The following is a 24,774-nucleotide window of genomic DNA, read 5'->3' on the forward strand; positions in this document are numbered from 1 at the left end:
GATGCCATTACAACTTTGGCAGCAAGTCACAGAGAAATTTCCCCATGCAATTAGGAGGCAAGGATAGACAACTCTGTAATTCATCGAATGGAAATCCGGCACCCTTTGAAGAGTCAGCACAGCAGAGCTTTAAAAAGCAAAACCAGCATCTCCTGGGACTGAATCACTGCTCTGGGAGCAGGGTGAGCTGGCACATGTGAGCACCCATGGGAATGATTCCTGGGCATTAGCTGAAGATCAATGCACATTAATGCCTCCATTTTCCCATCTTTCTGATGTATCAGAGCCCTGTGAAACAACTCTGCAGTCATTCTCCCTCATCCCAGGTGTTTTGCTAGGGCTACTTAAGGTCTTCCCCTCCTCTACATATGCTCCGTATTAGAAAGCAGTATATGATTGCTTGTGTTGTAAAACAGAGTAATAAAATATTATAGTTTGGAGAGAAACCTGTCCATAAACCAGAGAATTAAACTCCTTCTGAGGAAAATCAGTGCTAAACAATGTGTGGTTTCTTACTGGTGTATAAGTGGAAAGGCTCATTCTAGCTTTTACATGTCCTTCTCTCATTGGTAAATGATCTCAGTGAACACCTAATAAGAGATTACTAGGTGACTTTACTGTATCCTTTCTGAGTTCCCTGTCACTAGATCAACACCAACCTAGTAAAGTTTTTGCAGGACAAGCCTTGATCTTTTTTTCTTCCCTTCTATTACAGACAAAAGCTCATGAATACCTCAACAAAACGCTTGCTGGGAGATCAAGCTCAAGGGCTGCCACATTGCAGCTAGGGGAGCCCCAGCACTGCCGCTTCCTCCCACATCCCCAAAATCCCAAGAGCACCTAGGAAAGACCTGGGGGATGCCTCCACTTTGCCCTCTCCAAATGGATAAGTTGTGCCTTGGGAACAGTCAGGACGGTTGTTTGGGTACCAGTGCTGCCAACCACTGCCACTTGGTTGTTCTTCAGAACACACGGCATGGCACCACAGACAGTGGGCCCCATGAGCCAGAAGCATATGGAGGATAGGTAATTCATACAAAAAGATCAAGCTTTCACTGTGTTTATTAGGTTACCGATGGGACTGAGGAAGTGCACAAACCAACATCCAGTAGTAAAAGGTACTTTCAAAATGCAGAGTAGGAAAGATGGTCCTTGCCAAAAGAGGCTTTTAAATGACGAAAAGCTTCCTCTTAGTCATTTTTGATTTTCCTGTTTCATTTTCCAAAAGTTTTGCTTTTTAGCAAAGTTTTCAAGGGATTCAAGCAGACACCGAAAAGCAAAACTAAATCATGAGAACTTAATCCTACTACCTTAACTTCATTTGAGCAGGGAAAGCTTGAGGAACTGAGAAGATCAGGGATGACATTTCCTTAGAAGGCAAAAAAACAGATCCCAGTTTCTGACAAAGTTTGGGGAGTTACCTTGATTTAAACCAAGCTCGAGATATTCTACCCATGCACAGCATTTCCAGAAAGCTGAGCAGAGTTATAAATTACACTCAAAAATAAGCATATTGTTTCAGTTATCCAGGACTGCAGGAAAAAAAAAAAGGCTTCTCCCAATAGATTTTATTGCAACAGTACCAGGTGACTTGGGATCCCAAATCTGTTGTGGGATGGTGAAAAGTGTTACTGAGCAGGGAGATAAGAATCAAAATAGGAAATCTCACTGGGCCTTTTATTAGCCAGGCCAGGATTAACAGAACAGAAATTGGATGCTATTACCTTTGGAAGTATAGCATTTCTTTAATGAATCAAACGTTACACTTTGACATGATCTCCAAAGCCCTATGAACGACTCCTGCTGGGTACTTGCTCTTTAAATGACAGTAACAGTTGAACACTTTAACCTGTGAATAATTTAGGAGTCCATTAAGTATTAAATAGATTTTAAGGTACATGAAAAAGCCTTCTGCTTATTCAAGATGGAATCTGATAATTATTCAGAGATGTAAACCTTTTGTGCCTGTATTTTGTGCTTAGCGATTCCTGATTGTTAAGGTTTATTCTGAAAGGAGAAGTAGCTCATGAGACATCAAGAAAAGATACTGTGCTTATCTGTGACTGTAAACAATTTCTACTTATTGTCTCTGTAGGGACAAGGACAATGACAGCTTTGGAAAAGACATGCTGCCAGCCAGTCCAGCAGTGGATCTCCTGCTGCCTAAGACTGCCTGCTTTAATTGACCAAGGGCTATCAGATCCTAATGATACAAAAATTCCACTGGGGAAGAATAGCAAGGAATTTGGTAACAAATCTAAGGACCTAGCAGGGTATTCTGCTTTGCTGTGAGCTTATTGCTACAATCCGTATGTCCATTTAGATTTCTCCTGTAAATATGTCATTAGTACTGCTAGAACAACAACTCCAGTGGCAATTTACAGGGAGAGGAGGAGGAAAAAACCCTGGGAAGATGTTTCTAATGGGCTAGTATAATTTTTCTCTCTCCGAACATATTCAGTTGCCAGCATGTCAGCTCCTGACCTGATGTTTTGCCCAATGCAGAGTAAAAGATCAGAATTTAAGCCTATTAGGTTTTGGAGACTCATTGCTTCATTTCAATCTAAGGGAACAGGGCAACTCACAAAAATGAGCAATGGTGGCTCTATAAAATTCATACATGAGATGATTACTTTTGAAGTGTCTTTTTTGGGGAAAAAAAGGGAAAAAATGGATTTATATCCCCTTCTGTAAAGCTACTATGCACTTGGGTTTTTGTTCAATTTAGGAGAAGCAGGGAAAATGGACAATGGTAAAGAAAAGCAGAGATATTTCAGTTTCCCTATTATCGGCTAAACCCAGATAGTTATTCTTCCCCAGGCCTATGGAATGATAAAAGCTTAGGAAAAGCACTTGAGATTAATGACTTAATCAAAACTGCCTCGCATACAAAAATTCCACCGGGGAAGAATAGCAAGGAACTTTTAACAAATCTAAGGAACTAACAGAGTATTCTGCTTTGCAATATGATTACTGCTACCACTCCTACGGCCATGTAGATTTCTCCAGTAAATATTCCTGTTTTCCACACTCACTAGAATGTTTGTTACCTGACTTGCCACATAACTGATGGCAGGGGTGCAGCATGCAAGACAACCTTACCTAAATACTTCTTCTTGCCTTATTTTGCATTTGACTTTCTTACCCAGTTCAAACACTGAAGATGAACAAAGATGTCAGAGTTTAGATAATAATGAAGCCCGCTGGGAATACCTGGTGTCGAACAACAATCAAACTCATTGATTGTTGTACCTACATGTTATTTGGAGTGATGATATTGAAAATTTCTTGCTCTCAGCATCATTGAACTCATTAGTGTCCTGGCCAGCACTTGGTTAAGTTCAAAGTTAAATTTAGCAGTGATTTATCTTTGGAAACTGGACGAAGCTGGTTTGTATCATTTGTGAGAAGGACACAAATTCTTTTTTATCTAACAACTTGCTGCTTTAATTCAGAAAAATGGTCCACTTCCTGGGCCTCAATCCATTTAATTACTCATATTGCGTTATTTCCCTTAACTGGAGGCAAGTTTAGTCAGACAAATACCTACATTCTTGTCAAGACAGCAATATGCAGCACTATTCCTGCTCTAGGTAAGCTTGTAACCACTTAATGAATTCAGTGACATGAAGAATGAAAGATGAGGTGAATTGGCCAGTGTCATAAGAACATGCACTATCTGATGCTCTGGATTTTCTGTCCTGTTGCTTATCACCTCCAGCCCCAGTGGTAGTCAGTCACTGTGAGCCCAGCAGCATGACACCACCAGCTCTCCTCCTCTCCCAGGTCCTCTAGATTCATCATTTGGGCAGGACTGGAAGCTCTTAAAGAATTCTTACAATACCATAAAATGAAATATCATCAGAATAGGTTTAATTTTAATCTGTGAATTAACAAAAACAACCCTAAAAAGTCCCTTTTCAAAAACATGGGTTTTAACTGTGAACCATAATTATGTGTGCCAAATGAAAAAACCCAACAACACAACGGAACTATAAACCCATCTAACTGCACACGATGTAGGGGCTAATGCCTTTGGGCTGGAACACTGCAGGAAGCTGGGGGCCAAGGGAAACCAGCAGGCAAGATGCTCAGTGCCTCTTTCAGCTCCTGACTTTCAGTATAGCCTTCCTTACATTGCTTTCATGTGGCTGTGTCTGCTCTCACCACTGCTATGCTGGTCTAGATGGGGGAAAAAAAGCAAGTTCTGGTCCTGTCCATTGCCCTTCTCTTGGCCATGGAAATAGATGAAACTGTGCCCATCTTCACACCACCAGCAAAGACGCCAGCAATCTTAACGTAGCCAGACCTAGAGAGCATTTATAGCCCAGATCTACAAAAGTAACTGCCTCTCAGTGGCTCCAGCAGGAGATAAGACATCTCAAAGCCTCTGTCAATTCAGTTTCAATTTTCCCCTTACCCAAAAGCGCTATAAGCTAAAGCACTAAGTTTCCATCTGATAGAAGGTACAGACAAAATTTCAAGGACAGAAAGTTTTAGTGATTACTTCTGTGCATGACCTTTCTCCTCCTCACCACATCACTCTCAGCTTTGTGCTTTCCATTTCTCTTCAGCATAACAAAGAAAACTAGAGAAAGTAATTCCCCTGGTACACGGTGTCCTTCATTCTCAGCCCTAGCAAGTACCACCAAATTGGCCTTTTGAAATCACAACAGAAAAACCTATCACTCTGGAGTCTGTTTCCCTTCAAAAGTGCACTGCCAGCCGCACTCTGGTGAGGCTGCTGGGAGGGGGAAACATTTTCCAGAGGATAGCTCAAACCTCATCCTCTCACGTACTCTCATGGCTCTCCTCCCCTCATCCCCCAGGCCTCCATTTGTACTTGTACAACCACTTAAAAACACAGCTTGGGGATTTGGGGAGGGCTCTTGCTATTGTAGCTTGACCTCAGCATGGAGGGTGGGCAAACAAGGGTTGCAGCCTGGAGTACACTGCTTCCACGTTGTTAGTAGGGGGTGATGCTGCCTCATCCACCCCAGCCAAGGACATAGAGTTCAGCTGTGATGGCAGGAACTGCCTTTCAGACAGGTTTTTAAAATTAATCTGTTAGTGCAGCTTAGCTGCCAGCATCAATATAGTAAGGCTCTTCTGTGCTGCCTACAGCGTAATGGGGACCAGTAGCCTCCTCAAAACACAGCTGTGCTTGTACATCTTCCTGCTGTCCTCAGTGCCCGTGAGTCACAGCAGAGGTGGAGAAGCAGCGGCAGCTCCACCATGTGCTCCTCTCACATGGAACAGTCCCCGCTGCATGCACATTCACACTGCTCTCCTGCTCCTGCCAGGGCTCATCCCAGTCTCATTGCAGATGTGCCCATGGCTCCCTGCACCGATTTATGTTCGTAAACCATTCAGTAATGCTTGCAGAGCATAAACCAGTTCTGACATGTTGCCCAGGGACAGACATGAGCAATCCAGAGGTTCAGAGAAAGCAAAGGCCAAAGGATGCTGTCACTACAGAACTTCAAAAGGGTACCGGTGTCTCTCCCCATTCCTACTACACATCCAAAATGTGCAATGAGGTGAGCAAGCACTGTGCAGCCTGAACAGAGTGGCTACAGTTCATGCTATACTGGCTCATCTGTTCTTTGCACCAGCTGTTCCTAGAAGGAGGTGCTACTGAGTTGTTTCTCTCCTCCTCTGATGCTCTGGAAGAAAGACAGAGGGCATTTCTTTTAATCTTGTGGGGTTTTTTAGTGAAGGGAACAGGGATGGATTGTTTTGTACTGGCACTTGGTACCTTCTTGCTGCACGAGCATGGTACAAGATATTGCATGCTAAAATGACATTTAAGTTTGCAGCTGGCTTTGTTACTGCTGTAATTCAGAAGGTGTAAATAGTCATCAGCATTTCAAAATACATTCACTTTTCAACAGAGGCAATTTCCACTGGGCAATGACCATAAATGAATGACAATATACCCCAAAAGAGCGAACAAAGCCACCAGTCTGTCTAGAATTTGCCTGATGAGTCATCCCAGTTTAATTAAGAGAAAAAACTTACTTTAAGAGACAGAAGAGCAAGTCGACTCTCCTACCAAGGTGCCTCCTTTCAGTTCTGCATTAAAAATAATCTCCCTTTGTTTTGAATTAGAGATGCACAAGCAGCTTGTGGCAAACAATTGTCCAGACTCAAGCAGAACTGCTAATAAATATGAAGCCAAATTTATCCTTTATGCACTTGATGAATTTGAATCTAGATGATTTATAGGTCTTTCAAACCCACCTCAGTGTATCAACGGAGTATTCCCCCAGAATTCTGTGCCTTGTGGGTGCTGAGCCAATCCAGCTACAGGTAACTTTCAGCTATTCATTGAGTGGCTGTGGTGCCCAGGCTTTACTCCTCTGCTGCAGGAGCACAGAGCTGCCACAGACAAGCACTGCCCTTCCCAGCCTTGCACTGTGTCTCTGAAGGCACCCAACAAGCTGTGCCCCAGAGCCTGCCAAGCAATGTCTCCCAGCTAAATCCAGTTTCTGTCAGAGGTCTAGTTGAGGGTTACAAGGCATCTCCATGGGTGTTGCTTACACCAGCTAAGAATCTGTGTGGTAATAGTGCTCAAAGAACCTCTATGATATTATGGCCAAAACAATCTGTTTTCAATGACTGAACAATCTTACCAATGGCCAAATGTACAATGAAAAGATATTATGTTTAAATCCAAGTGTTTCTCTATAGTTCTGGAAATCTAGATACCACAGCACCACATTTGCATAGGAGAGTAAGAAATCTAAAACTGCTTATAAAAAAATGTGTTGTCTAGAGTACTTGTTTTGTCAAAGACAAGTGAAGTCAGAAGACACAATGAAAACAGTGCATTTTTCAAGAACATTTACTTCAGGGGAGTAGTTTCTTCCAGTTTCATAATCAAAGACACCACAACACATAAATAAACAGGGGACTGAGAGCTGTAGTTTTAACCTGGTAATGTTCCACAAGGCAAATATATCTAAGTGCATTTATCTCTACTCAGAGCAGATATGTAAAAGCAATAGCCTCCATCATGCTGTTGTCCATCATCAGGTCTACATGCAGGCCCAGAAAGACTATGCAGTACACATATAAATATACATACCCGACTTGGGTACAGTCTCGATATGGCAGCACTGAAAATATGCTACAGAAGGATCTTCTGCTGCTGATAAGGACTATTCTAAAATATAAAAGAAAATAAAAGAAATCAAAGACTAAAATTAAAAATAAATCCCACCACAATACGCAAAGCAACAGATGTTACCATTGAGGAATTCATAATCATAAAGCTTTCATGACAGATAAATTCTCCCTCCTCTTTTTCACCTTACAACGGCAAGGGTATTATGCTACTTTACAGAAATGCTGAAGCCTGTGCCATACCTTACACAGTGAATGAGCAGTGCAGTTCCATCCCCTCTATAAGCTTTCTGGAAAGACTATTTTGAATACATTACTTAGAACCTAGGACAGATGGTTTTTAAGTAAAAGGAGTCCCAGTGGCAAGAGTCCACCCAGAGAAGCAAGAAGTCACTCTCACAACTCACCACTACAGCTGAAACTAAACAGACAAATAGAACAACTCAGGTGATACACACCACCACTCTGTGGTTAACTTGGAGTTTGCTTTTATTGGAAGGGAATTTCCAGCGGCTGGTTGTGACCTTTCCCTGCTAAACCAAAGGACTCCCTTGATTTTCAGCTTCCTGTTCCCAAAATATCCTTATTCATAGCTGAAGTCAAAGGTTGCTATTATTATAAGCTTTCAGATCCTTTCACTGTTTTCTAGGCTCCTCCATGAGTCTTCTCCAGCTTTTCCCCATCACCCTTCTTGGTCTCTGGGCAGCATCACTAGCCTCAGCAGTTGCACAGGTGGTAGATATGAACATTGTACCTTTCAGTCTTACCTTAAAATCAATGTCTAGCCCTGATGACCCACAAGCGCCTGTGCTCAATAACCACATTAGCCCTCTTGGTTATGATACATGACTGATCCAACAGCTCATTGCCCCTTCTTCTCCAGTGCCACATCTATCTCAGCCACTAACTGCAAGTGCTGAATCCTTCCTCCTGTAAGCATGGCATGACTTCATTCCTTATAGGCAAGTAGTTCAGGATTTGGCTACAGGAAATCATACATTATCTGCCTGCACAGAGATTATCTCAGAATCCAGGCCACTGTTCCAACACCTTGTATTTTTAATCAGTCTCCAAATCTCTGCATCAGCTGCAAAGTCACTGTATAGTATTAAATGAAATACCTTAGAGCAACCTATCTGTCTTACAGCCACATCATTGCCTTTAGCCGTCAAGCTCTGATGTATCACTAAACAACATCAAAACCACCCTGAGTCAAGAACCACCTTCCATGAAACTGCATGGACTGCCAATAGCTATATATACTTTGGGGAGATGCAGATTGGCAAGAAGCTAAAAGAAGCTTGATTAAGATGTAAGATAAAGAATGCCAATAAATAACTGATGGTTTGTAAACATAGCTTCTTTCTTTATTACCTTCAGGACACCAACAACTCTACAACTGTACAATGTACACTGAGAGGGCCCTTTTTCCTTCTGAAGTTGGCCAACAGGCTGCATCACCTCAAATTCCTCTAAGACACAGTGATGGCCATTTGTGCCATCTTCTAACGTGATTGGTGTTACAATTTACTGATATAAATCTCCACTTGTGGTCCAAATGCTAGAACATACTGCTAGTTTGGTTGTCAGGGCTATTGCAGCTCTGTCCTCTGCTCTCCAGCATTGATTTCACGATATCGTGTGCCACAGATCTGTATGTAAGGGTTTCAGCTTCATTTTTCATCCTTTGTCCTACACTGATCAGAGCTAGACAACAAACCCTAGCAAGCTATTTTGTTCTTTACTGACTGAAAACCACCATATGCACCCATAAATCTTGTACCAGTTATGCTGTAATTAAAACACTGTTTCCTTAAGGGACCAGCTTAGTCATCGTTCTTGGAAAAGATTTAGAACCCCAAGAGAGCTGCTGCATGTGATGCTTGGAAAAAATGCAGAATGATCAATTTTCTTCCTCCTGGATCATTCCATTACAGCAATCCTGTTTTCTTCCTTGAAAGCATGTTTGAAAGCAAAGGGGTATTTACTCTTTAATAAATGAAGGGTTTCTAATAATAAACATGCATACAGTATCAGAAGTTCTCCTGCCACAGCAGAAGTATGATTTCATTGTTTGTCTGAATGCTATAACACTCCTTACCTATGGTAAATATCTCAGATCCTGTAAGATGGTCTCCTGGTGCAGCAATAAGTTACAGAGTGGAGGGGGGAAATAATTTCTAACATTTGGGAAAGGCAATCCACAAGCAAAAAAACTTGGCATGTGATTAATTTTGTGCTTGCCCCTGTTTATTGCTGAATGGCTGGCTACTCACAACAGCTTGCTTGTTCCCTGGAAGCCTTGTTTGCTGATGTATGAAACTTGGCACAGACTTCGAGGCTGACATCAGAAAGTATCTTTGAATTTGGAAAACCATGGTACCCGCTAAGAGCATTTCCCCCACTCCCTCTGGCTCCTTCTGGAAATACAGCTCTTCCACCAATGCCCTACAACTCCCTAAAGAAAACCCCAACTCTTAATACTTAAAGAAAATACTCTGCTTCCATGTTGAAAAGCAGACACAACAGTGGGAAGTTACCATAGAAGACTTGCTGTATCAGGAGAAATCAGACCAGAAAGGAAGTAAGAAGCACCAGTCAAGCCTCTCTTCTTTTTCAGACTTCTTTCCCTTGGGACTCAAGTATCCCTTTCTTTCCATAAACTGGGACTCTCTTTACATACAGATCTCCCAGGCAGAGCAGGAGAGAAGCCCATGGCCTCCAATGACAGGATGACACAAAACTTTATCTGCATGGCTGATGGAGGGGGCTGGTGCAAAACAGCCTTAGGAGCTGGACTGGAGGAGAAGCAGGGAAGGCAATGGTCAGAAGCTCATCACTGATGGATAAAATGTCATTTTATTTAGAGGTCTGATGATATACACAGAAAACAAATCCTGAGGGCCTGCAATGGTTTGCTGGGGCAGAAAGTCCAGAAACTTGTCAAAAAGTCTGCTTTGGGGAAGGTGTGGTGGAAGCCCATTGCTGTTCAGGAAAATTGAATCATTTTTCATGGGAGAAAAGCATTTTCCTGGACTTCAGTTCTTCAACAAAGGGCATTTACAATCTTGTGTGGCTCTGAATAAGACATCAGAAGCAGCTTGAGCCAGAGAGGTTTTATGTGCCCTGACTGCCATTGTGCCACATAGACATGTTTAAAATTACTTCATGAAAAGGTTTTCATCCCCTAATTCTCACATTTCACCAAGAAGTTGTACTAATTACTATGTTGCAGAGCAACCATTAGTTTGCCAGAGAGCTTTGACAATGTCCAACTTCTGAGCCTGTAAAAGCTAATCTCCAATTCCTTTAATGAGGTGTATGCTATGAAACTATAAAACCTTAGTGAGCACAAGGCTCTTGACAGAATCAGTAATCTACTTGACATGAAGAAGAAGAATGTCTGCTTTCTTCAGTATCTGTCTAGGTTTGATTGTGTTTCACCAAAAGGTTGAGATCAGGCAACGGAATACATACGGTATGTACCATTCACCTGCGAAATACCATAGCCTCTTTTCTCATACCTGATAGATGATGTTTGACTACAAGGGCTTTGCTACCCTGCATGCAATGGTGAACACACAAACCAGTGATGCTGTCTGGTAGCAGCTATCATTTTGGAGTCTCCCAGTTTCAAGATGGGGCTATTGGAAGGTGTCTGAAAGTAATTATGAGCTGTGAGGATTGCTGCAAATTGTCAGCTTCTTAGAGTGCATGTGTGTGCATTTCCACAATTGAGGAGCATTAAAAGAGACCTTTCATAGTCTATGGATGCTGTTTGGCCTTGGCCAAAAAAAATTGAGAAAGCAATAATATGGGGATAGGAGAGGAGCACTGTTTTACTGCTTTTTTATCTGCTACGCAAGGTGACTCTAGAAATCTTGTCTCGTTCTCACCAGGTATTGTTTGCTCAGTTGGCTCAGGTTACTGTTTTGGTGGCCTGTTTCTGCTGGACAGGAAATCTGCTTCACAGCTTACAGAAGATGCCACCAACGAACCAGCTGAGTAATGCGGGTGAAACGACACACTGGTGGATATCTGTGCTAATTTGTATGTTAGGGTTGACTTTATTTTGTCTTGTAATGTGAAAATTTATTCTGTGCTATTTGACAAGACTGCTTTTTGATAACACAGTATGAGGAACATAATTTTCCAGCTCCTTTACTTAGCCACATCCTACAAATCCAAAGAAACCGGTTTAACCAGTGCACAGAACCGTCAACAGGAAGCTTTACAAGGACTAGCTGATAAGATGCGGTCTGCCTATAGGTGTATTTGTCTGTGCTAAACAGCTGAACTCTTATATTAGAATCATAGAATAGTTAGGATTGGAAAGGACCTTAAGACCATCTAGTTCCAACCCCCCTGCCATGGGCAGGGACACCTCACACTAAACCATATCACCCAAGGCTCTGTCCAACCTGGCCTTGAACACTGCCAGGGATGGAGCATTCACAACTTCCCTGGGCAACCCATTCCAGTACCTCACCACCCTCACAGTAAAGAATTTCTTCCTTATGTCCAATCTAAACCTCCCCTGTTTAAGTTTTAACCCGTTACCCCTTGCCCTGTCACTGCAGTCCCTAATGAATAGTCCATCCCCAGCATCCCTATAGCCCCCCTTCAGATACTGGAAGGCTGCTATTCTAACCACAGCCAGTCAAGCCTTGCCAAAGGCTGGACCCAGAGCATCACTGCTCACTGTGTACCATTCCCAGGTTGAGGGAGGAAAAGCATTCAGTGCCACAGGACAAGGACATGTCATTTTTCAAGTTGAAAGCCACAAATAAGTGCAGTCAGCAGAGAAAGGAGCCCTGAGCTACCATCCACACTGCAGTTTGCTGTGACACAGTCACAAGCCAGTGAAACAATTACTGAATGCACTAGCCATTTTAAAGCCCAGCTATCAAATTCACCACCCACAAATATGTTCTGTATAGATGGTTTCAAAGCTGGCTCCTCAAGTTAAGTGAAAGTCTAACATGCTGAGACACAAGGGTCAGAGGTTTCACAGAGAACAACTCCAGCCTGGTTCAGCAGCCACATCCTGCATGACCATGCATGAACCACCTAAGATGAAGTCCTGGGCATGGGAAGGAGCCCCAGGAGGGTTTTCTATCCATTGCAATAACTATGTTCCTCTTTGTCACAGGGAACTGGGGAGGACACCAACTTTAAAGGTCTAAATGTACTCAGAAACTGTTGATTTTACAATGAACACATGAAGTGGATCCAATGCCTATTATTTTCCCACTAACTTGAGTGACTACAACATAATCCAGACCCCTCAGAAAAACCAGGTATGAGCTCAGATTACTTACTGCTAGACTGAGCTGGCCATGTAGGCAACACAAATTGTTGACTTTGCATTTTATTTTTAGCTCATATTGCTGTGGTTCTTGTCCATGGGACAAAAAGCATTTTCAAAACTGTCTACCTTATTCTTACTGTGTCTGTGGTCCAGATAAAGAGATCTCCATTATGTTATGGAAATGTTCTGCAAAACTGGGCTGATGAAGATAAGCCAGCTGAATAACAGAAGCTTACTCACTGCTTTCTTAGCAAAAGATCTATGAATTAAGATAAAATGCTGCAAATATCCTACAAATATTTTTTTCAAAATATGGAGAAAACAGTTTACAAATCAAATATTTATTCATTTTTTCACAGGTAATATTCCTATCAAATTTATGCACGTATTTTATCTACCCATCTCAGAAAGCACTCGTTATCTGTGGAATTTGCATAATACCCTATGAATAAATATTTTTTGCTGTAAGAAATTCTCAGAGCACACATCTATTATGCATGAAACAGACTAAAATTAGAGGTCTGCTTTTCAGTGTTTGATTCCACATGTATTTATTGTAAAGACAATAATCAGCTGCCAGCTAGACAGTAGTCAAGTCAACAGTTCTTCATGTGTTTTCTTTGCTACAAAAGCTGTTTCTAAAAAGCTGCCATTCCTCAGAGCCACCTTCGGAGCCACAGTATTTCTGTTGATTACTACCTTTCACTGCATTTAATTGTCTGCATGAGAATAAACATGAGGAAAATTTTGCTTGAGCCAAGTTAACACCTACCAGGATTCAACTCATAAAACCTGTGGTTCAATGTGATGTCAGAATTTCTACTGACCTGGTTCCACATTTGGTAGAAACCATAGGCACAAACCAGCCCACAGGAATGTACGCTGTTCTCACCCATTGCAGTTTCATAAGAACAGGCATATGCAAGGGTCAGCTCTCAGTGGGACTACATGTGGTCTCTAAGCAACCTCTTCAGATAGCCTATTTCAAACCTTTCATGTTTGAAAGGGCAAGAATAAAACCATGAGGCACATAGGGAAAAACACCAGAGAGGGCAGCTGTCTTCTTTATAAGGAGGGAGGAGCTAGTTTCACTTCTGAGCTGGATGATACTGCAATAAAGACCCTATTTTGCTGATGGGAACATCACAACAGGCGCCATGCCTCTGCTGTAAGGGAAGTTCTGTCTGACCATAGACATCAGGTCTGACTGTTAGGTCAGACGGTGCCTATGGCAGCAGTCTGGGCAGTGCACATCCCAGCTCAGGCTGCACCCCTCACATGTCCAGTGGAAGCCCCTCTGCCTGCCTTGAAGACATGGATCCCACTCCTCACCATGCCCCAACCATCCCTAGCTGTGTGCTTACCAACCAGCACTTTGTATCCAACTGATAGATGTTGAAATATCATTCAGCCATTGCTAAACTTGACCCAGCAGGTTTGGCCATGTGTCCCTCTCACACCTCGCACTACCCTTGAAGAAATGCAACCAGATTATGCCTAGTTTATTCCAACAACAACACAGATTTTCCTTTTATACGGGTTGTTTGTCTTAAGGAGACACAGGTCTCAAAAATGCATGGGCTAGCACTTCCATTGACTCGTGCTTCACTCAAGGAAGCATGCACTGCAGCCTACACCTTCACGGGCTATTTTGAAGGCCATTACTATGTATGTGATAAGTGGCATTGGCACACTGTGCTCTTGAACGGGGATGCTGACGCTGCCCTTCCCCTCACGCCTCATGGATCGCCTTTGCAGAAGCAGCCTTTGCATGCACAGTACCTGCCGTTTCTGGTATCGTGCTGCCGCATGTTCTTGATAAAATGAACCTTCTTGAAGTTCTTTGGTCTGGGTGATCCTGAGAGTGTCCGGCATCTGAAAAACAGATCAGTTGGAGGGAGAGGGGAGGGAGGAAGAAGAAGCGCTCAGTTCCCTGCTGTACGGCCAAGAAGTCTACACAAAGGCAGGAAGGAAAGACGAGACAAATGGTTCAAGTCACCCCACGCTAGGAATGGGCAAAAACAATAAAGCCAATAAGTCTGGAAACGTGACAGCTCGAATACAAATAAGATATTTGAAATAATAACAAGAAAAGGCAACACCCTCCCCCCCCCCCCCGCAAAAAAACACACCATAAAAAAATCTGAGCAAAATAAAACTTCCTGTAATCTGCCATGACAGCTCAGCCAATGCATTCAGAGGAAAAAACAAATTAAGCCAAAATCTGGTAAATATGTGATTTTCTCACTCACACAACCCCGAACTTTTGTGTCCTGTCCTCCTCAGCTATTGGTAAAGGAGCTACTGAGGAAAGTTCTTTCTTCTTTTGATTTTAGAAAGATTTAAAGTCTCTAATATGAAAGGATAATTCCTATTTGCTTTGAACTCTAAATATTAATTTTCACTTTCCTGACAGCATAAAAATCAAGTGAAAATGAAATAAATCACCTCAGGAAAAAAATACCATTCTTCTTAACATTAATCCTTAAATCTATTTTACATCTGAACATCCTTTTTAAATCACAGTTACAGAAAGAAATAGCCAGAGGGAGGAGAGATGAGACAAACAGCAATATTCCCCACCCCCTTCCAGCCTTGCTCTTTTTAATCAGCTAAAACCACAGCACATATGAAAGCTTTCTCTGTTTCATCTCCATGCTGTTTTGTTACAAGGCACGGCACGGCGCACACACACTGGAGATAACTGCGCACTGCCTGGCCAGGGCTGCTGCATCCTCCATGGGAGCTAAGGGACAGGCACAGAACTATAGGATGGTTTGGGTTTGAAGGGACCTTAAAGGTCATCCAGTTCCAACCCTCCTGCCATGGGCAGGGACACCTTCTACTGGACCAGGTTACTCAAAGCCCCATCCAACCTGGCCTTGAGCACTGCCAGGGATGGGGCAGCCACAGCTTCTCTGGGCAACCTGTGCCAGTGTCTCAGCATCCTCATAGTGAAGAATTTCTTCTTTCTTTACTAAGTACAAGCAATCCTCAAAAAAGCATGTATCAAATGTACTACCAGCACACAGGACCAGCACAGTGCCGTTCACCAGCTTCCCAAGCCCAAGAGGTCCTTTTGTTTGACTGAAATGACAGACCACTGGTCCCAAGCCACAAAGGACTGCCAGTTCCTGTTGTACCAAATGCCATTACTGTGCACAGGCACACATCACTCAGCCACTTCCACCTTCCTCCTGCTAGTAAAATCCTTGAGATTCCCTCACCCTCTGTTTACAATTAGCCTTGTTAGCTTCTTCCCAGGAAAGTACTGTCAAGAGAGAGGATCCACCACCAATTCTGCAAATTAGCAAGTAAAAATACTGCCTCGCAAACCACACTTTGTTTGTATCTTTTGCCAGTTATACGTGTTTGAATAATTTATGAGAATGCTTCATAACATGCTGGTAAGCATTCAATGGTAAGCTTTGTAAAAATAATCAAGCCTTGGTAACAGGCCAGTTGGTACAGCCTCTGCTATTAAGTCTTTGCTTTGAGGTGTGGAAGAGACAGCCGATCTGCATGTGGATAAACAATGTCACAGGCTAAGCACTGACATAAACCAGCTGAATTACAGGTCCCAAGATAAAGAGACATTGAAAATTCAGCTGCCCCCTTGCCAGACAGCTGACCTGGAAGCATACCACGCACTGGTCAGATTACTGATCAGCCTGCTTCTGAACTGCTAAACAGTAGTTTCATTTCCCATCACCCCAGAGCATTCCCTAGACTTATTACTGTAGTCCCCATAGAAGCTGTGGTCTCTTGGATGTAGAAGTAAAACCACACTGAAGCTGCTGATATAACAAGGATAGGGGCAGTTTTGTTAGTAAGGTGGCAGTCACAAACATACCTGCCAACTAGCAAAGACAGTAATGCTGGTTACCTAAACCAAATTGCATGTGCTGAGAGAACAAATGATAAAAATCCATAAAAAATAAGAATACTAAAGTACTGGCCTTCAAAAGCTTACTTTATCAAACCAGCTGTACTCACTCGTTAAAGGTACTGCATACATTAGGGGCTAGTTATGTTAGTGACAACTAATCTTTTTTATGACTTGAATCTGACTTTTAATTTCCTGACATTTTATTTAAATACTGACTTTTTATTTAATAGCCTAAAGTCAGGGAATGTGTAATTTATGTCACCTACCACCTTGCAGGGTGCATGAGATTTCAATACCTTTCTTTACACACCAAGAACATCTTAACGCAAACACCCAGCTGCTTTTCGACATGGGAATGGACAGCAGGTCTGTCCATGCATGTGCCTGACAGACAAGTAACCAGAGAGAAAGTGAATAAAAAGACCTCCGCAGTGGGGCATTTTCCTCGATGTCCTCCAGAGTCTCCAGAGAAGATCGCTGGGAGATCAGCCGACGTCTGCAGAGAAAACAGAACACAAAACACCACTGATGAGAAGTCTTTGTAAAGCTCACAAACTATTGTTCACTAGCCAACCCATACCTTTGGATATTAATCAATTTTGATCCATTCTGCTTATCTCACTGAATCTATTTGGTGCCAAAGCAAACTTACTCCATACAAGCTTCTACAGCAAAACAGAGGTTGACACTTTCCAACAGCTCCTCCTCAGTTTGTGTTTTCAGATTTTCCTTCCTTCAAGGGTTGAACACCAACCTACCACCAGTCCCACATTTGCTGTGGTATAGTTTGCTATGCCGCAAGTACAGTTCTTTGATAAAATAATGAAGACATAGAGCTACAGAGACTGCCTGTCATTTGCACAGCCACAAGGGACAGTTCTCTTTGCCCTTTGCCCTTTTTACTAAATAAATGCCATTCATTTCTCAGTGATATCTATCGCATCACTCCAGTGAAGAATGACTGAAGAGAGATGAAAGATGACGGAGCCGGCAGCACTGGACACAAACCAGCAGTTTCAAAGGAAGCTCTGACCATCCCTGTGAGTAGCACAGATGAGTTTAGCCCTGTTTTAATCAGTTTTCTATGGCTGAGCAGATCCCTCCTCCAATTCAGTGAAATGAAGTCAGGAATTCTTCGCATTTTAAGTTTTTGGACTGTTCAGAAAAAGGGAAGGGAACAAGCCCTGAAACAGGCTTCTGTTTAGCAGCAATTGATGCTGCACATCCTTCAAACACCCCAAAGGCAGCACAAAATGAGGAGCTGCACCCAGCCCCCCAGAAGTCACTGTAATACAAAAACCAAATGTGTAAGATGCAGCCTATGTAATAAAAAATTAAGCTAGCAATCATCAAAATTACTCTACCAGTGATTTTATGAGTATGAGCTTAAATGATAAGTTTACATAGACTACCCCTATTTTTCCCCATTTACCTATTAATATTATTATTTATATGCATATATAAATTATTTTAATAATTATTACTCAATTATCTTTCCCATCAGGCTGCCTTATTGCCTTGATCTGAAGTAAAATTTCCAGAATCTCAGTGTGTTATGAGCACCTCTATGATTTCAAGGGTGCTCACTGATTTATTCCTAGGCTGTAGTTTCACATTAAATTGTTTTCTCTGATGCCAGTATAAGCAGCTTCTAATCCTTCTTGCAATTTGCTAGCCACTCCAGTTGTGCTGCTACAACTGTTCCTGCAGCCGCAATGCAAATCTGATTACCAAAATGTTTTCCAATTCCAAATAACCCCAAGGCTCAGTAATTCAGTTTACTACTAGTTCAAACACCACATTTCCATTACTAACCCCCAGACAACACATTTCAGGACAGTCTGAATGTCTATGCAGCGTTTCATGTACTTAGAAAATCATGAAACCCCCCCTCAATTCATAGAGCAACTAAGTGTGAAACATAATCCTCTTAGGAAAATATGCAAACCTAAATCCCCTCAGGCTTTGTCTAAATTAGAATTTTAGATACGGTGCAAGACAGGATACACCTTCAAAATGCTAAGAGAAAATAAAGTCTGCATTTCAGGGTGTGCTGAATTTGCTGGGATGGACAAGGAAGAAGAGACCAAGTATCTGTCTCCTGTACCCATGGGTGCTCCCTCAGCTCCATTATCAGAAGACATAGAGATGCTCTTACAGGGAGAAACTCAGATCAGGTGGTGCTCCCCCTCCATTTTCAGTTACACTGACCTATAAACAAAGTTGGAAGGGTCAACTACCAGTACCATTAATGCAGCAGATGATCATTGTTGCTTTTTAGTACCTCTTTATATGTCATTAGTTTAATAACATGCTTAAATGATAGTACCCTCCCATCTTGTGGTATTACACCACCAAAAGCATACTTGGCATGTTGTTAGTCTAAGGGATATAAACAACAGTACAAATGTGCCACCTTCTTTGTATTAAATTTATCATATTAGTCACAGTAGATGCCTGTTATATGTCATAAGGCACTTGTACACCACGGGATGCATATTCTGGCCACCACTGCCACCCTGCTCCAAATCTCTCCTCACCCAAAGTTATGCATCATCCTCAATTTCGTTGCCAATGGCTTGGCAGAGATGGGTTTGAAGAGCCTACATTTGCATATGTTACTAAAGTAGATGCATTGGTTGCCTGAAAAACACACAACTGCATTTCATCAGCTGGTCATTCAGTTGCCTGGTGACTGTTCAGATTCCTCTGGTTTTAATCACTGATCTCAACTTCTTAAACCCAAAACCAGGGATCCTGACTCCTGGCTTTTGCTTGCTAACACTGAATACAACACAGGCTGGGTGATAATTGCTGCCACCCCTGTTGGCACTGAAGCTCACAATGATTTTCATCAGTAATGATTCTGCAGTATTCTGGGTGCTAACACGGCAAGCTAGTCTTCATGGAGAAGGGGAGAAGCTCTTTGCTCACAACAGCATGTGAAAGGAGCACTGACACCTTCCTCAGCTCCCTTCAAACTAGTGTGAACATAAGTACGACCCTGGATAAGTTCATCCAGGAAGGAAGAAGGCAGATAAGCTCCCCTCTCCCACAAAAATCACCAGCAATGAAGAAGCATGGGTCACACAGAAGCCTGCAGTGATATAAACAGGGGCTAGCCCAGCCCAATCCCCTCCATGTGCTGGCATCGTAAGATACCCAGCTCAGCATCCAACCCACCTGAAAACTGCCACATCGTTCACCTTCCCAAAATCGTTAGTTTTAACTGCTTCAGCTCCCTGCACCATCACAGGAGCACCAGTGAGGCAGATCTGCAGCAACTCTGCTGAAATCAGTTCATACTTCCTGTACCCTCTTTTCACTGAAGAAGCTCACCTACAATGAATTATGTGTAATTATTCCACTTTATCTTCAATCTTTATTTTGAGGCCTAATTAAGATGACCTAAATACCAATATTTTATAAGCTTTCCACAGCTGGATATTGTACCAGAAATGCCGGCTAATGAACCTACCTGCTGTGAACCAAGTCACATCCTGTGCCACACACACAGGAAAAACCCAATTCTGGAAAAGCAAAGCTCTCGAAAGCATGTACCAGGGAATCCAAGCAAAACCAGTTTCCCAGTGTCTTCATTAAAAATTAATCGCCTCAACTGGTGTTTAATATTCAGATTAATTTATCATCTTTCCTCAGGCAAGAAGTCAGGGATTGTCTATACAGCTTCTAAAAGGGTTATTGATTGATGTGCTCCAGCAGCTGGTGTATGTAGACACTTGCACTGAAGTAAAGTGGTTTATATCACACACTACCATCATTCTTACATAAAGCCATGTTGATACTTACTTAATAATTAAAAATGTCCTATTTCATTAATAATTAGGGGGAAATCCTTCTATTATTAAGGAAGAGTATATGCAGACCAAAACAAAATAGCACACTATGTGAATCACACAGGATTCAGGCTTTGGGATAAGTCTGTAGGCAGGTGCATTTTCAATATAAAATGCTTTGAAACTTGTGCAGAGTAAATGTCAGCCAGTTAACACATGCAACTGCCCTTAATAATGAAATTAAGAAATGAAAGATGTTTCAGTAAAAATGTTAATTTCTCCTAGTTCACAGAATTATAGACTCATAGAATAGTAAGTCTTAAAAAACCTCCCAGTTTAGCTGCCACATCCGAGATATGCCCAACACACCCCTCTCCCCAAACCCCCATGCATGCAGAAGAAAGCAGTTCAGCTCTGGGAAGATAATGACCTCCCAGTTTTAATGACCATCAGCTCCCGTAGGACACTGTCAGTCACAGTCTCATGCAACTTAAGAGCTTTTTTTTGTTTTAAAATCATGGAATACCACTTTCCCTTAAACATCTACCTAAATTTTTGTGGTTTCCTCCTTGTTCCCTGTGTAATTGTTACGTGAGCCCAGAAATAACCAATGCCCAACAATCAAATTCGAAGCCCAGTTTAAAGAGACTAAAGAGATATTTGATGCCTTGGTCTTTTAAACAGCTGTTTTCTGAGATATTCACGACCCTGTCTGCATACTGGATTTATCTTTGACCAGCTGTCTGAACCCCTTCGGAACTTTCTTAAAACCTACATTTTCCCTCTCCAAAGTCAGATTAATACATGGCTTAATGGCAAGAAATAAAGTAAAACACATGGACAAATAAAACAAAGGAGGTCAGTAATCAGAGCAGCAAACTGTCAAAGTGAGTAGACTGCAAAAAGATTCACCGTAACCAGCCCATCAATAGGTGGAAAATTATCTTCACTGTCTATTGCTGCAAAATACTCAGCTCAATTATGTTAAACATACAAAATCTTAAGCCCCTCAGACAGGAGGTGATCAAAAAATTAAGCTGTAATCAGAACACTGGATAAATTCATTCAGGAAGGAAGGAAGCCGATGATAATCCAAGAGATAAGGAAAAATAAATCCATGTGTAATGACTTTCTAGCACAGCTATGAAGCCAGGAAGAAAGGCTGCATTTTAAATACACCTAATTTTTGTGAAAGCTGTGGGTGTTATCTCCTCTGCTTCTGTTAAGATTACAAACCTACTATGGCTGAAGCCAGCAGCATAGGTGTCACTGGCTCCCAGAACAAAAGCATCCATCAGGACAAGCTTCTCCACTTTGTCTGGGACAACTGCATCCCTCCAGAGATGTAGTGATGATGAGACATGAGTGTTAATCATCTGAACATCTGCAGATTGAGTTAACACTGATGGGAGAACTTGGAAGGGCAAAGATGTTTCAGCAGCTGAAGACTGCTGGTAGTTCAGTGGCCCACTGGACCACCTCTTCCCTTCAGGTGGCCAGGGAAAATGGATGTGTACCAACAAGAGCCATGGGGCAGAAACATAAAGGTTAGTGCTTTCTGTGTGGTCACAACCACGTTTCTAATACTGTGGCTTGGGAGCATCAGAGAAGCACAAGACTGCCTGGCACTTGGAAAATTCTGAATTCCTTATTTTCACAGTACCTTCATCACAAAAAAATGTATTCTACACTCAGGAAAACTACCCTAGGTATGTACACAAAGGGAATGGAAAGAAAGCCATTATAAGACTTGCAGCAACAGGGAATGAGATCAGGATACCCCAAGGCTTGCCTAGAGGTGTAAGTGGAGGGTTTCCCTCTACCATCCATCCACCCCTCTGAAAGGTACAGGGTCCCGACACAAAGAGGAGCGCTTGGTCAAAAGCCAACACAGTCCTTTGCAAATATTTCCTGGGGAATTACCAGAACATCTCTGGGTATGCAACTCCCACAGGTCTAACTAGGCAGAGCATCACCTTGATCCTACCTCTAAAGGAACAGCAACCCTAGGACTGTTTTTTTCATTGTGCCTTATATTGTGCCCTCCAGCACCAAAATAGTTTGAACAGTAAAACAAGGACAGTATGCAATGAGAGTTAAGACCAGGCTTCTAGGTGCTAGAATGCAAAAAGTCTAAAGTCAATATATGCATTATGTTTTACAAGTAAATTTATATACATGGTTTAATGATGGACTTGGCAGTCCTGGGGTAATGGTTAGACTTAATGATCTCAAAGGACTTTTCCAACCTAGTTGATTCTACATTTATATATAAACACAAACCCCGGCTGTTCAGTATTTCAGTTCTTTCCGCACATGCTGGCCACAAACACATCTTCCACGCAAGTCTGAGTTTCGAGTAAGGTACACATACTATTCTCCTCCCTAAATCCCTCGGAGTTAGGACTTGGGAACAAACAGAAACACAGCTGCCGGCTGGCTCTCCTGGGCCAGGGGAGCATGCATGCAGCAGACACAGGCAAATGCCCTGTCCCCAGCAGCCCCAGCCCCTTCTTCACCCTGGGGAAACAGCTGAGTGCCTCTGCCTGAGCTCCCAGGCTAAGCTGCCGTCAATTAATGCACTCTTCTGAAATATTATACAAGACATCAGCTGTGTACAAAACCCCATTCACTTCCTGACCCCTGACTTCAAGACCCAGCATGAATCCAGATGAAAGACCCACTAATGAGTCACCTCTCACCCTCCCTCTGAAGCTTTTACTGGGATTCCTATGTCCCAGCTCATTTTCTTCCTATCTTTTGCCAATATCGCAGGAAGACAAACACAGGAAAAACAAACCCTGAGACTATTAAAAATTATTACGGGAAACAGAGTTTCCAGGAGCTGCCCAAAATGATACAAAGCGGGTTTTAATTGTATGCTATCATAATTATGCAGCGGAGCCAGTCTCTGCAAAGAACATCAAACTCCATTTAGGACTTCCAAGCTGCACAGCATATTGGCTAGGCTGCCCACAACAGGAGTTAAAAGCATCTGATGCATGCTGAAAATGGGTTATCTTGTTAATTCAACAGCCCAACCCAAATACACAGGGAGCATACACCAGGAGACCTCCATTTAGCTGTCATCTATGTGTGGCCAGGATGCAAATGCGATTTAAGACCACAGCCTTCTGGCGTGGGCTCTGGAGGAAAGCCTCTGACACAGAAATCCTGAGCTAGCAGGACCCCCGGCAACCTGCTCCTCTTGGGATGTGCAATGCAAGGAGAGAGACCTTCAAACCTTAGGCTAGCAATAATCAGGAGAATGACATGCCTCCTTGGTCTCCATCAAACTTTCAGTGGTAAGCAGGAAGATGGGCAGAAAATGAAGGGACAAGGAGATCGCTATGACATGAACATGCCTTCATGCTAGACTCTTCCCAAACCAGATATCTCTCCTGCACTTGGTATCCTATCTGCATTGCCATTCAACTCATTCCTCATCCTCCTACAACACCAAGGCAGAAGCCTCAAAATACACAATGCTCAAACTGCTGCCTGCTGACCTATCTGCACGTAACATCTCAGCATAAAAAATCCCTACACTGCCACCCCAAAGGTAGGATATTTATTTTTTTGTAGTGTACCAATCATACTGATTATATACGGTATATAAATACACGGTACAAACAGAAAGAATTAAGAAAGAATGAAAGACATCAACATGACAACACTGAAGTATCCCCCTGACCTTACTTTCATAGTGAGACAATTCAACATAATGCTTTGTTCACGAATTATGATGTAGCTTTATACACATGATCCTTGAAAGGGTCCACAAAATTCCAGCATGGCTCTATCCCAATGTCCCAGGGGTCTCATTGTACCAAATATAAAAACAAGAGTACCAGCAAAGCTAAGAGACAGGGGACTTTTGCTATGATTACAGAGAAGCAAGCTGTTGAATGACAAAACATTTATATAGTGTGAATGTGTATATGCATGTGCACAGAAAAACAGAAGGTATGGTGCAACTAGTTTTGGGAGGTTTTTATAGCATCTTGCACAATTTGTCCTGATATATTAATTACTAATCTTGCTAGAAGACAGGATTCTGGGAGGAAGTGCATTCAAAATTGGGCATTGATATGAAATCTTTAGTGAAGGAAAAAAATGTGATTGAGTCTAAGGAGACTGGAAGAGCGATCACCACATGCTGCTGATTCTGGAGGCCCTTTCATTTTTCCTTCCCCAGCTGGATTCCCAATTCACCAAAGATAGATCTTGTTTGAAACCCACCATCTTCCCTCTGCAGGCAGCTGCCTCTGCACCCAGTCCTCCTACTGCTGGCTCTACCCATGCCATGACGAGGAGCTGGCAGCTGCAGTTCAGTAAGATTAGTCTAAAGACAGCAGAACGTTCAGAGATTCTGAAGGGCCTCTACATCCTCTCTTATCAGTAACCAGTGATTTACAGATTCACTGCCTTCACTTTACTGACTCTGCAGCAATGTGATAGCTTTCAGAAGGCTTGTGTGCAGTGATTAGAGTATGCCTGCACACTGCCACAGCTGCATTTTTCAGAACAACCTTTACCTCATAACCTAACACATATTACCATGGTATAACATCAATGGGCATCAGATTAATTTAAGACACTCAAATCTAGCAAAGGTGCAAACAAGATAATCATCTGTCCTTATGAAA

General features: G+C 42.4%; 1 protein-coding gene across 1 annotated transcript in view; it reads right to left on the minus strand.

Annotated features, from left to right (window-relative positions):
• CABLES1 (Cdk5 and Abl enzyme substrate 1) overlaps positions 1–24,774 on the minus strand; it is a 71,200-nt gene that overhangs the window by 19,413 nt on the left and 27,013 nt on the right. The window contains exons 2-4 of the mRNA XM_005153517.3: positions 16,753–16,824; positions 14,222–14,314; positions 7,091–7,168 (exon numbers count right to left, since the gene is read on the minus strand). Of these exons, the coding sequence (XP_005153574.3) occupies positions 7,091–7,168; positions 14,222–14,314; positions 16,753–16,824 (243 nt within the window). The remainder of the gene's footprint in view (positions 1–7,090; positions 7,169–14,221; positions 14,315–16,752; positions 16,825–24,774) is intronic.

The sequence above is a fragment of the Melopsittacus undulatus genome, chromosome 1, assembly GCF_012275295.1.
Source record: "Melopsittacus undulatus isolate bMelUnd1 chromosome 1, bMelUnd1.mat.Z, whole genome shotgun sequence".
Classification (NCBI taxonomy): Eukaryota; Metazoa; Chordata; class Aves; order Psittaciformes; family Psittaculidae; genus Melopsittacus; species Melopsittacus undulatus.